The 14,948-nt window shown below is 30.9% G+C and overlaps 1 protein-coding gene across 3 annotated transcripts in view; it reads right to left on the bottom strand.

Moving 5' to 3' along the window:
• Window positions 1-1,704: 1,704 nt before the first annotated feature.
• GABRA4 (gamma-aminobutyric acid type A receptor subunit alpha4) overlaps window positions 1,705-14,948 on the bottom strand; it is a 75,949-nt gene continuing 62,705 nt past the window's right edge. For 2 of the 3 annotated variants that reach the window (XM_016161193.2, XM_016161194.2), the window contains exon 9: window positions 1,705-14,758. In XM_016161193.2, coding sequence (XP_016016679.2) covers window positions 14,228-14,758 — 531 coding nt within the window. In that variant the 3' untranslated portion in view covers window positions 1,705-14,227. The remainder of the gene's footprint in view (window positions 14,759-14,948) is intronic. The other variant, XM_036227964.1, reaches the window with a different exon arrangement.

Raw genomic sequence — 14,948 nt, 5'->3', positions numbered from 1 at the left:
GCACTGACATCTTCATTTATTTTGATTATATGAACTGCTTGTTTTATAGGCTATCTAAATTTCTAAAACTGCACCTCAAAAACTAATTGAAAATTTTTCTTGTTTCAAAATGCCACTTAATTGGCTCAATTGCCAACCTACCATTAGGGCTGAAGCCAATTAACTAAAGAAAGGAAAAATTAATAGGCTGGTATAATATTGGCAAAATGATATAATATCTTTACTGTCACAATCCAAAAGCCCAAAGTTCTTTTACTTAATTATGCTGCTATTCTTAGGTAAATTTTAAAAAGTCACACTTTCCTAGTAATTTTTTTCCCTGGAATCTAAATGACCTCTAATTTTTATACCCTGCTGAGAGAAATATATGTGACCCATTTCTCTCACGGTCTTATCTCATGTGTTATAAATGTAGAGATATATATTCTCTAGGGATTTTATTGAAGTATAAACAATTCTTCTATATTCTCTCTTCTAGATTGGTGTCACAAGTCAAAAAGAAATAATAGCTTGGGTGGTTTTTTCATAGGCAGAAGTTCCATGCTGATTATAAAGCTAATTATTCAAAGATTATTTTTTAAAAATCTTGATGTAAAGAGTCTAGGACCAACGTTTCTAAATTCCATAAAGGTTTTTCAACTGCCAAGAAGGCATGGAATGTCGGCATTCACCAAACAGTTCACTGAATAATGTTAATATAGGTAACAGATTAAAGATGGCTACAATTCTTTGACACTCCTCCCACTGAGAACTTCTGTGTCCACTCTCCTTGAATCTGAGAGGACTGTGTAACAACTGTGACCTGCGGAATATTTAGCACAAGTGCCATAGTTGTGCCAGTTTGTAAGATGGGTCTTAGTAGACTGGCTGTTTCCATTTCCTATCTCTTAAAATGCTTGCCCTGGAGAAAGCTAGGTGCCTTGTAAGAAATCTGATTTATGAGACTGCCATATTAAAAGGATGCACAAGGTAGCCACATAAAGAGAGAAATTGTCAAACAGCCACCATAACTGTAGCTTTCTCAGTCCAGGCATTAGGCCTGTGAGTTAAAACATTCCTGTGACTTCATCTTCGCCTGCTATTTTACTGTAACTGTAAATCCAAGTAAGAACCACTCAGAGGAGCCAACAGAACAATGAAAAATACACCAATAAATTGTCATTTTAAGCCACTGCATTTTTGGAAAGTTTATTAAGCAGCAATAGCACTCAACATTTATTGAACATTTAACTGTGTACCAGGTACTTTTAAAAACATATTCAATTGAATCAACTCATTTAAACATCAAAACCGCTCTTGATAAATAATTATCTTTGACTGATGAGGAAACTGAACAGCAGTGACATTAAATAAAATGCCTAAAATCACACACATAATATGAATCTGGAGCTCCTGGGCCAGCACTATGCTAAGCTACCTTTAGGTAATAAGTGAGGCACCTTATCGTCATGTTACATATCTCAATTTGCAATCTTTTACTTACAATATTATGTGCATTTGTCTGCCTAATAATTTATGCCAACATTTATTAAAAGCTTCAAAAACATTTTCAGCTCCATCATATCTGGTGGCAAGATGTGTATAAACAATGAAGATGTTATAAAGAAAGAAAAAATTTGAAAGTAAAATAAATACTCTTAATATAAAAATAAATATGTCTGTATTATATATATATATGATGAAATTACTTATATAGTACCAGACATGATTTTTCCCTCAAAAGAGAAAAAGAAATACAAACTCTTCAACAAGTCATTTGTATATAATCTTCCATCCATATAATATTACCAGCATACATCATGTAGTCTTGAAAGTAACATTAAAATATTAAAAGTAAAATAAAATTCTAGATCACATGTAGTCTGCTCTTGAAGTATGTATAGCCAGTAGTTAGGAATTCCCACAGAAGAAGACATGTTAATACAAAGGGTATAAAAAATAACTTTTTATATTAAAAGAATTAATTTTGCATTTATAAATCTTATACCCTTAGAGTATTATATTCCTTACTCTACTGTTATTTCCACAGCTTCCTTTCTATGTTTAAATTATTCTTAATATTCTTAATTATTAATTATTCTTAATTATTCAATAATAATGCAAAAAACAATTTGTGTTTTAAGTGAGTAACTTCTTGCTAATCAGTCATCGGCTAGGAGAAATGGCTGATTTAGTTTTGCATTTACAGCCACAAAACCAACAGCATTCAATACAAGTAGCTAGATCAGTAATATTTGGATTATGTGTACAGCAGTATCATAATAAACATCTATGATTCTGTGTAAATGATTTAGGAATAAGAAAACAACAATAAGCTTCAATATATGTTCAATTATATTAATTGAAAAAGATTTCATGTTTTGCCCTCTCTGTTACTTAGACTTATTTTCTGTGGCCCAAGGTTATTTTTTAATTGTATAAGATTTGAAAATTAGAAGAATGGAATGGTATTGCTGCTTTGTAAGTATATAAAGTATATAATTTCATTCTGCTCCTGACCAACTTTAAAAACCATTGTGGAATTTCTCTCAAAATACTTCTTACCGCTGTTTCTAATTTTACTCACCCTCTTACCTTCTTGATGTCATCTTTTTCTTCCTATTCTCACTGTAGTAAGGAGTTTGGTATAAGCTAGCATGCTGTAAGCAATGTACTAATATTTTATTACTAAAATAAATTTTCAAAAACCAACCATGGAATGTCAATGTTCTACTTCTGAAGCCAGTGTAACCAATTATATTCTCCAGTTACTTATTAAAACATTTATTTTAAAACGATTCGTACTGTCTGAATAAGGTATGTTTTGTAATTCCAAGCATGATTATTTTCAAAGAATCCAAATTTACTTGAGCACTTGACAGGCAAAAATTCTCGGGTATAAAGAAAAGAGGAATTTTTAACCATGATATGCTTGTGAAGCCAATCCTTTTAATTTTCTATCTATATTTTCATAAAGTGACAGGTGAGGAAAAAACAGTCAAGAGCAGTAGTTACAGTAGTTATAATTACTATTCAATAAAAATATATAATTTTGCAACTTTAAAATATATACATCTGATTCCCCCTCCAATTGCTATCAAGTGTCAGAATTATAATTATAGACCCATTAAATACATTTAGTTGAGAGCATTAAAAATGTTGTTTTAGTCATAGTACACAATCTAAAATTGGAATTATATGAAGTAATTTCTTGTGCCTAATACTTTTAAATAATTATTATTTTATCAAGTTGTATAAAGTGAAAGCTATTGGCCTGCTGTTATCTGGTAATCTCAAGTCAAATTATCCAATAAACAAAATTCAAATTATCTAATAAACTAAATTCAAATTGTGCAATAAACTAAATCTACAACTTGGCAAGCTCTATGCTAGGATCCTCAGTTTTTCATCAGACAATGTGCAAATTGATTTTAATCTTGCTATACTCACAAGATAAAACTGTGAACTTGTGATCAGAGAGCACAGTCTATTCATGTATTATTAAAATATAGACACTTTACAAATAAAAAGCAGATATGTTTCCAAATAATAATAATTTTATATGGAAGATACTACAAAAGTATTGTAGGAACAATGGAAAAATACATTCATTAATTCTACTAAGGAGAATCAGAGATGGCCTTAGTGAATGAGAATATTGGTGTTGTAATTTACAGGAGGTCGTCAACAAGACAAGAGTGGGAGAAAGGCAACTAAAGGAAAGAATTAACTTGAAAAGTCACCAAGGTATGGCCATGTAGATTATGTTTTAAAGAATTTCATGTAATCCTGGATGGCTAGATCATAGAATAAATGAAAGGAGAGGATGAAGGTGAAATTACAGAGTTGATTGTGCTGAGCCCTGAATGTCATGGTAAGGAATTTATATTTTATCCCATAGGTGATAGAGAACCAATAGAGACTCTAAGGAAAATGTGAAATGATCAGCATTTAGAATGCGTGGGGCTGGAGAGATGAAGCCAAAGAGCTGGAAATTAGACCACCACTTGAGCAGAAATGCAAGGAGTAATTCTGTAATGGAAAATAAATTACATATCAGTCAACCTCTATGATGAATGCCCAGCATTTTAGATCTGTTCTTCTAGGGGTGTATTTGAATGATTCAGTTAGCACAATCTATATAGGGCATTTTCAATTCTATATATGGTTTATTCTTAGAGTGGGCAGAAAGTTTTAGTCTATTCACAATATAGTCTATTCCAAAATAAAAAACAGTAGCTTTTTTCTCACCATTGTTTTTCTTCCTAAAAGAAACATTAGATATAGTCTTACTTATGAGTGAAGAAAGAATGTCATTCTCATTTATGGAGTATTATATGTTATATAATGCATCAGTTAGAAAATTATGCACTTAAAAATATGAAAATAGAACGATGCCTTTACCCTTTTGATTTTGCATGCAGGAGAAAAAGAGATTTTTGTTCTCATCTCTCTATGCCACTGATAAGAACACCATAAACTATGGACAGAGCTTTGGCATCATACTACATTATATTTACATAAGGAGAGAGTAGACAAAAATGCAGAAAACTGCAGTCAAGGAAAAAAGAGAAATGTTATCAGAATGTTGGCGTAACATGTCAACTGAGATATCTCCCTCTGTTAAGAGTACCAATGTATCAATCTATTTAGTTTTCAACTGATAAATAAACATGGGGCATCTTGATAAGAATATTATTTTACAAGCAGATGTATTGGTCTTACTTAATAAATGATGTCACTAATTAACATTTATCTTAAGACTAATGATACAGATTCATGAATCTGTTTGCCTAGAATACCAAGTTAATGAATGATACCTTGAAGAGTTTTCAGAGAACATAATTCAAACCAGTGTTAAATGGATGACGTTTTACATTCTCTAGAATAAAATGAAAGGGATTTAAGAACTCACATGAAGAATGCAAATTGGCATCAAGAAAACATACTAGAATCGAATTTCATGTAATTTTTCTTGTGAGAGATTAATTTTCAAAATGCACAGAGAACAATAATACAGAATAAGTGATGTTGTAAACAAGTTCACAATTATTGAACCATACCAGGGTGTACTTTTACAACCAAGCAGCCAGCATCGAACTTCTGCTTCCAATAAATCAGAAAATAAATTAACCTTTAACTATTATACTCCAAAAATGAGCTATGAAGATATTATTTATAGATTAAACAAATAAACCTAGTATAATTTAAACAATTGATGAAATTCAGTTTGAAAGTCATAATATCTATATGTATTCCATTAACTTATTTTTCCTACCTCTCTGTTTAAGCTTGTTTTTGAGAATAGTTTGGGTCGTTTGATTTTGACTTCCACTTTCTCCTACATTAGCTGTACTTTTCTGTTACCCATATTGAAAATAGCAGGCAGGCACTTTCTAACTAGTATTCAGTTTAGTTGGAAACAGGATCAGGTGGTCAATGAGAACTTCAAATCTTTTATTTTTTAAAGTATAGCAAAAATTACTACACGACAGTCTATATACTTTAAATATTAAAATTTTAATAGAAATGTTCTCACCAGAATAGATAATTACCTTAGTAAGTTTGGGCTGCTATAACAGAATATCATAGACTTGGTGCTTAAACAACAGAAATGTATTCCTCACAATTTTGGAGGCTGGAAGTCAAAGACCAGGATGACACTGTGGTTGAGTTCTTCTTGATTGCAGATTGTCAGCTTCTCATTGTGATAGCAGAGCTAAGAAGCAATCTCTCACAACTCTTATAAGGGCACTAACCCCATTTATGAGAGCTCCATCCTTATGACCTCATTAATCTTAATTATCTCCCAAAGGCCCCATCTCCTAATAGGATCACAAGGTGGTGAGGGTAGGGTTTCAACATAAGCATGTTGGGGGAACACAAACATTTAGTCCTAACAAGAATTATATTTAACTGAGTAAAATACAATTGAATATGGAAAAGATTTAATATTATTAAAGTGAACAAAAATAATACTACATATACTATGTTTTTTATTAGATTGTATTAATTAAGAATGAGTGTGTGTATGTGGTGTGTATGCTGTGGAAAATCTATGGTCAACTATTTTTCTCTCAGGTACATTCTGTTTTTTAAAAGGTATAAATCAAAAGCTTTATTTTTTTTTCTTCAGAAAACAGTTGTTTCAGAACAAGGGGGGTTACATTCAGAATGTTTCATGGTATCTTATAAAATTTTTTAAAACTTTTATTAAAGATTTTCAGAGCATTTAAAGTGTTTCATTTCATCAAAATAATTATATCTAATATTCTGAGCTAGATAGTAAAAGGCATATGCTCACATATTTTTAAAAGTTAGCCTTACTCGGTTTCTCAAAAAATTTACTCTCATAGGTTAGAATGAAATTATACTTTATTAATTTTGACTCATCAGAAACAAAAAAAAGCAATATATAGGAGCATATTTTTTGATTAATGAAAGGAGTATTGAATATATGCCCCTTTTGTTAATCAAAACCACATAGTTAAAGGTTTTTATTGTATCATATCAGACATCATGGGCCCTATAACTTTTCTTCATCCATGTCACCCACAGATATTTTCCCAGTTGTGAAAACTTGGCAAAACTATAATCTATATGATGATATTGAATTAAAGGTAAGTAAAATCTAGGAATACACGTGATAGAGGCAGGACTTCAAAAGTGAAATATCACGTCAGAAACAATACTGTGACCAATTTAAAGGAAAGGTACTTATAAACAGAAAAAAAAGTTCTTAAACAAAAAATATTCCAAAGATGTTTGTTTATTGTTTTAAATTTAAATAGAAAAAAAATGCATTAGATACAATATTTGTATTTTAATGATTCCAGAATTTAGCTCCAACACATCTTAAAATATAATTATCTATGAACAGATTTTATAGAAATTTAAATCCTTATTATTTCTAAATACTCATTCTCCAATGGGAAATTGAAACCTGAATTATTCCACAATGCTATGCTCAGGTATATATTTTGTTTTAGGATGCAAAAGAAGTATATTACCACAAGTAATAAATTTAGCTTTGAGAACCAAGAGAAGTTTGCTTAAACTGACAGCATTAAAAAAAAAAATCATTTCCCAACAAATTATTTAAAAATACTAAACCAACATTTGGTAATATCCCTCTTTTCTTTAAAACAAATTTGCAAAAACAAAATTATAATGACTATGTGTTCCTCACTATAATATACCATGGTAATACTCTTACATAGAATAAAATCATCAATTTCAGGCAGTCAGATGTAATTGCTATAAACTGAAGAAATTTGTACTTTGTAAAGAAACTGTATTCCCATAAAATCAAAACACATGTATCCCTTACCAAATTTAGAACTGCTTATATGTCACACTTTTTTATTTATTATTGTAATTAAGCAAGAGTAATGAAGCTCAAAAGATAACAAATTTAGTTTTCATAATATGATAAAATACACATTATTATTTTTCTCTACTTTCATAATAAGGAATCTCTTCAACTATACAATTAAACAAATAATTTAAAATTATTCAGAGGGCATCAGATAGGCTTTTATTTCTTGGTTTATGTAACATTCTAACTAAAAAAAAAAGGAATATGTTATTTTTATTTCTTCTTCAGTTCTCAATATTTTTAGCATAAAGTTGTTAAGGAATTTTTATAATGAGGAGAAATCAGTGGAAAATTTTAATTTTCTATTTACTATGGCCATTCAACATCTTATAGCACAGAGCATGATTTTGCATAAAAACTTGGTTTTGATTCATTTTACAGTGAAACTCCATTAAAATTATAAAACCTAGCCTCATCAACCAACAATAATTTGTATGTATCTTCAAAAATAAAAAGTCCAATTTATTGTATATTTAAACTAGGAAATAGTATACATAATCAATAAAATGACAATAATCATGCTCCACTATATTAGTAAACATCTGCTAAGATGAAATGCGGACTACCATTTACAAATGCAAAAGACCGTAAAAGAATATGTCAGTCAAAGTTAACTAAAATAATGTTTATTTTCTATTATTAGTTTCTTTTCCTACCCCTAAAAAAGAAGTGTTTTCTATCAACTATGTTGTCACTGATTTAATCCAGGTTTAATACCTGATTCCAATGACACCTGATATACAGAAGAGAAAAAACATATAGCTCTGCTTGTCAATAAAGATTATCAGTAAAAGATACTCTGGTCAACCCCTGGTCTAAAAGAAATACAAATGGTAGATGGCGAATCATTCAAAATGGTTTAAAAAAGGGTTTTTTAGAATTATAAAAGCTTTTATAACTCACTTCTCTCCTATGAAATATCTCCAACAATAACATGTATAATGAAAAATTGGAAAAACAAAATGAAAATCACACTCGTAATTATAAGTAATTGACAACTGTGATAAATAGCTTTCAAATACAGAGACATTTACACTAATAGGAGAAAGAAAATTGACTGGCACATCTATTTAATAAGATACAGATTTCACTGAGTGTTATGGCCCTGAGACATTCTCCAAAAACTGTTTGAAACCATGAGATGATACATGGACAGGCAAGAGAAAAAGCAAAATCTGTCTTCACAGAATTCCAGTTATATATCATTCCCCAATGGTAGAATACAGGCGTAAAGAAAAATTGCTGATAGACTTTGATAGTTGTAAAGCAGCCTGCTGGATGATACAGACTACTAATATTATAGTGAGAAAGTGGGAGAAAGAGGCAATAATCACTAGAGCACTAACAGCACAGAGAAAGTAAAATTGAAAGAGTTTTACAATATACACCACATAGACCACCCGAATGTCAAAAACAGAGAAAAAATATGGTCTTTTGGCAGAAGATTTGGAGAAGTAGGCTTAAAACCTGAAATTTAAATAGCTGCTGTGGGAGGAACTGATTCATTCAGTAAATAGCTAACTTCATTCAGTGATTGATAGAAAGAAACCAGCATGGAACATAGGCAAAGGAGGCAAACACACAATGGAAAAGCAGATAAAGTTTATCTAGAAAACAGAGGAAAAGTTTATATAAATAGTTTTCTGTAATCTCAGATAGATTATACACATGATCTTATTAACAGTGTGAGATACTCAAAAAAGATACAATTTTCAATAGAGGTTATAAAAACAGAACTAAATGAAAAAAAAAATAAAATGGCACAAACTAAGACAGCAATGAAGAAGACTAAAATCATTATGAATCTGAATATCACGTTAGAGTTTACAAAATAGCATACAACTAAAAACTCACTTGGGTTATGTTCGGCAAAAGTTAATATATTTAAAAATACAAAAGTGAGTATATAGAATATTATAAATAGATACAGAGACAAGAGATTTAACATAATTAGCATTCTGAAAGAAAAATTTATTTAGATATATAATAAGAAACATAATATGAAATAAAATTGAAATCTAGAATAAAAAGACAGTCCTCAAAATGTCTTGCTTTGAATAAATACTATCTACATTTCAACGATCTCTTCAGTTTACTCTAGCATTTTTTCTTAAATGGAGATAAAGTTAAATTTAATTTTTTTATTACTTAGCGACAACATTCACATACAGAATATTTGGCTCCTACATTTATAAATTTTCTCTTGTAATCAATCAATCAGTCTACTCTTCTATACAAACATATCTATACAAAGTATCTGGCATGATAAAAATAGAATATTAACAAATTTTTAGTGATGGGATTTTGAGATTGTTTTTAAATTTCTGCAATATCTATCTTTCTTTTTAACAATGATGTATCATTTTTACAAATGACAATGAAATTATTTAGATTAAAATAAAAAAAGAAATGTAAGGTTAACTGGGAGAGAGAAGGAGATATCTCAATTTGTGTACTACCTAGGGATTAATGGTCCTCCATTCCATAGCTCAGACAGCAATCAGGTGATTTGTCTGAAACAGAAGTGTAGCATGTGCATCTTCATCTAATTATCCTGCAAGATTTTCAATAAATCTTCACTAATTCAAGTTTAAATCCAATCTCTTTGGAAATTTACACAAACTTCTCTCTAATCCAGCCCCACAAGTCCTTCCAATATCATCAACTTTCATTTACCATATTCACTCATCCCTCCCACCACCCTAAACTATTTGCAGTAAGAGTTCGCCGTGAAGGTCCAAATCTATGTCTTTTTTTTCATGCTTCAGGTAGTTTTAAAAATGTGCTTTTATTGTTGGTGGAGTAGATAGGAATAAAACCTCAAATTATTTTACAGAATTTGATTTACTATTACCTCTGTGAAGCCTTCCCTGCCATCATTTTTTTTCTTCCCATCAACAAAGTTACAAAATTATGTGCATCCTTTTTCTACCCTCTATATCAGTGCCAAGCCAAGCAATAATAGAACCTGGATCAAAAGGAAATATTAATATTGATCTCATCTTTATTTAAAATATGGGTATTTGTTCATCAGGGATTTTTGTATGAATTTTGAATTTTTAAAATATTCTTTCAAAACATTATTTATCTTGATTACTGAGTATTTTGGTGCTCCCGTATATTTTGTGCCTTAGGTGAGTGCTCACTCATATCATCTAGTCTCATCTCTATGCTACTGCAGCACATATTACACTCCATAGTTATTTATCTACATATCTATCATTACGACCAGACTACAAGGAACCTATAAGGAAAGGAACTGGTTTTGTTTATCTAAGTACATCTGAAACTCAGGACAGCACCCAACATTAAGCAGGAGCCTGTTTAGTAAAGATGAATTAAAGCCAAGAAAAAAGAAAGAACTAAAATTCTTTAGTCTTTAAATAATGAAGTCTTCCACAGGGAAGAAAATATCTAATCTAAAAGAAGAGATGTTATTTCTTTTAAGGTAAGGAAACCTTAATTTGAGGAAAGTTATGAGCTAAAACTAATTAAGCAGTCAAATTAAAATCAGGGGTCTTTTTCCCGGTAAACATTTATTTGTGGCACAAAATATTGAGTGTATCCATCTCAAGAATTTGCTTACATTTAGTCTACACGAGAACCAAAGAATATTAAAACTGAAAGAAATCTTAGATATTATTTAATCTCTTATTATAAATAAGGAATCACACTTGAGAGGTTAAGTGACTTGTCTAAAACCACAATGGAGTCAGAACTTGAAATCTTACTATCCATTTCTCCACCTGGTGCTTTTTCAATAGAGGTTATTTGCAAATCTAGAAGCGGAACCATTGGGAAATAGGGGAGTGGAGAGTGGGGAATTTTTTTTCTAGGCCAGGCAGAATTACCAGTTCATGAGTAAAACAAACCACAATCAAATTTTTATGTATTGCTTGAAACATGGTCACTGCTAAGGTGAGGTGACTAAAAAATTACATTTCGAAGTTCATTTCAGCCCTGTGATTTATCTTTATCACTAATTTTTCTATGATTCACTTTTATCAGTAACAGAGAATGACTCTATTCTCTGCCTACTCTAATTCGAGATTTGTGATGTCCAAGTTAAAATGTACACCACTCAAATAATCTGTATATGCACAAATCAAGTCATTTTTAACTGTGGATTAATCATGTAAATATATTACCATACCTAGTCATGCCCGGAGGAAATTAGAATTATGTAGAAGTTAGTGGTCGGTGTGGAGTTTAAATCTAGACTATAAATACTGGTACTGAATAAAACACCCGAACTTCAAATTTAAAAGGTAGAAACATACAAAGGTACTACTCTCAGCTAGAACTATTCTTGACAGATTGCTAGAACTTTGGGGTCTCCTAATGATGCCCATTAGATTTTCTAATGGTAAAAAGTGACTGGTTCTTCACAAGTGTCCTGTTTAATGCAGCTCTGAGTTATTGAAAAGATAGAAATGATGACCAGAATAAAAAAAATTAAGCCTTGAATTAATTTGATAAAATTCAGTTGGGAAAAACAAACTATACATTATTAATATTAACAGTGCATATGAATAAAATATTTTCTGTGTATTAGTGATTAGACTTTCTGGTCGATTTATTCTTCAGATTAGGAATTAAGAATCCTTAGTTAATTTTGCCCTTTCTCTTTATTTGGCCATCTGATTTATTTAGAATTGCCTTCATATACAAAGATAAAAAAAAAAAAACTATGGGTTCATTTGGATCTAAGGTCTACAAATTTAAAACTATTTATTTTTATCCCTTTAGTATCTGTAAAATATATAGAAGAAGGATTTATTTTTTTAAAAAAGAAATCCAGTGAAATATTTCTTAAGAATAGACTAATAAAGAAGCAAAGAGTATGTTTCTCACCAAAGAAATAAGGTCATTTTGTTAGAATAATGAAAAATCATACTTTCCAAGCATTGCTCTCAAGGGTAGAAATCTGCTCACATGGATGAAATAATAATTAATGAGCTTTTTGTACAAGTACTATTTATTAAATTTATACATTAATACCAATTTTACTGGACCTCATATTACTGCCATCAATTTATAAAAGAAGGGTTTGGATTGGATTATTTCTAAAGCATCTTTCAACCTTAAAACTGTTGATTATTCTAGGAAATATCTAGAGAGATAACCAAGAAGGAATTCCTAATATGTGATTCAAAATTAATATTTGGTATTTGCACATTTTACAGGTCTCATATATAACCATTCCAAAGCAGAGCGATAACGAAAAAACTAATGCCAATTAATATCATTTCTTTTCTAAAAAAATAATCGATCAAAATGGTCCCCAAAACATCTAGAACACATTCATTCACAAAACCCAGATCAGAAAAAGTATGACGAAAAATCGGGAAGCAACACAACAAAAAACTAGACCTGGATTTAGTCACCTAAGACAGCTGCAACGAATTCAATTAAGTTGTTAAGTCTACCTAACAACTTAAAAAGAAAAGTTGGTATATAAATTACAAAAGAGAGTCAGTGGCATCCTACCCCTTGGCTATGATTTTTTTTACTCCATTCCTTTGCCGCTCTTTTAAATGTAAAATACCCATCTTAGTTATGAAACTGTACAAAAACTTTATTCAAAATAAACACAAAACTATCCAGAAACACAGAACTACCGACACAAGAACTCCCCAGAAGGTTAGCATTTCACCAGCTAATGCAAATCTATATTGGGAAAAGCATCTGAATGTTCTTGTATTGAGTTCCTAATTCTGATGATTCTGTGATTCTGATCAAAAATGTGATTCTGATCATATTTGAGACAAGTAATCTATAAGGTCTTACAATGCCCAGATTTCTACTTTCAAGTATGCAATTCCTTTCACTTATAAAAAAAATATATCTATACCACATTTTTATTACATTTTGAAGTCAGTTGAAGTTGTTTTAATGTGTCCTTATCTCAAAAGTGGCCATGTGAACAATATACCTGTTATCTTCTACCAGTATAGGAGACACAAATATTTTGAATGTTTTCAGACTCTAAGTAATTTTTCTTCATTAAAGAATGCAATGGCTTCTGCTACTTTATGGTTTATTAGCATGCATTGACTGTTCTACTATTTCAGTGATACTGTAGGTAAAGGTGAAAGAGCTTTCCTAGAGAGACAATATCTAGCATAGTGCCTGGGATCTGATAGGCTCTGAATAAACATGTTAAAAGAATACATATCTGAATGAACTACTATCAAAAAGAATTCACATAATGAGTTAAACTTTGGCTCAAAGCACAAATTTTCAAGTCAACTGTTAAGTCCTGTTTGGACAACATATGACAGGAAACATATTTTCCCTGGTCTCTGTCTTTGTTTTTGATGCAGCAGAGGTTTCACTCTATTGATCAGTATTTGTTTTGTTCCATTTAACTTTTAAAAGTGTTTCACTTAGCAGGAAAAGTCCTTTTTTGTAGACACTAGGTAAGAGGATCTCCAAAGTCACCGCATATGATATCCGATAAACAATTCTGATTAAGGGCCATGCCACTGGGAAATTTAGGGTGGTTGGTTGATAGGCATGGTGTACATTAAAAAATGTCATAGTCTGTTTTCAAATTTCAATGCAAAAAATGTACCAGCTATCTCTAATAGCCCTATTTCACTAGTCCCAACTTTCCAGGATGGTCTTTATTCCGTCTAATTTGATGGAGGAATTGATTCTATTGAAATAGTTTTTCTGAAATAAAAATTGGCGCACTTTCTCTTCACTGAGAATTAACTGTCCCAATAACTGGCTTGAATTTTTTAAATGGAAAAATTACATAGAATTTTTATTTTAGTAAAGAACAACTGTTTATCTTTAAAAACATTTAAAAAGACATTCTGCATTAAGTATATCATATTTTAAGAAACTACTATAGCAAAAAAATTACATTAGGCTTTCTGATTTCTCCATAGTGTCCTTAGATAAATAAACAACCCAATAGACCATGTTAAATGCCCCAAATGTTACTGGAAAGAGAATGCGGGCATATTTGTCTATTTTACTTGTGCCAGATCCAGAAGGCGGTGGAGAAGAGGGAGGAGTAATGGCTGACAGCTTTCCAGAAGCCCCTATAGTATTAACTGTGGTCTTAATTCGCTCCAGTCTTGATCCAAACATATGGCGGGTAGAAGCAGATCCAACTGCAGCTTGCCGGGGCACATACCCAGTTCTACTAGGAGTAGAAGAAGCAGACGGAAGAGCTCTTGCAGCAGAAATAGTTTCAGCTGCATTTGCATGGCTGAACGGATTTGGACTAGAAGCTAAGTAAGACTGTGATGTGGCTTCAGAAGATTCTTGAACAGCCATAGAAGATCTGCTCAAATGGTTTCCTACCTCAGTTCTGATGCCAACATCAGACTGAGAGTGAACCAAAGCATTTGTTCTTTTCCTCATGTTCAGATTTGCATTTGTGTTCTGAAAAAGTATATTAAAAATTATATTGGTATGTCATTTAGGTAGATTTAAACAAAGCTTAAATGAATCCAATAATTAAAATTAGTTTCTATAAAATAAACCTTTATTAAAATGCTATAGCCATTCAGCTTGATATAAAAACTTACCAAACATAACATGTATATATTTGAAACTCAATTAAAAATCTATT

Source organism: Rousettus aegyptiacus, unplaced genomic scaffold (assembly GCF_014176215.1).
Source record: "Rousettus aegyptiacus isolate mRouAeg1 unplaced genomic scaffold, mRouAeg1.p scaffold_m13_p_10, whole genome shotgun sequence".
In the NCBI taxonomy this organism is placed as follows: Eukaryota; Metazoa; Chordata; class Mammalia; order Chiroptera; family Pteropodidae; genus Rousettus; species Rousettus aegyptiacus.
The sequence above is the reverse complement of the archived record's forward strand: the minus strand, read 5'-3'. Positions and strand labels throughout refer to the sequence as shown.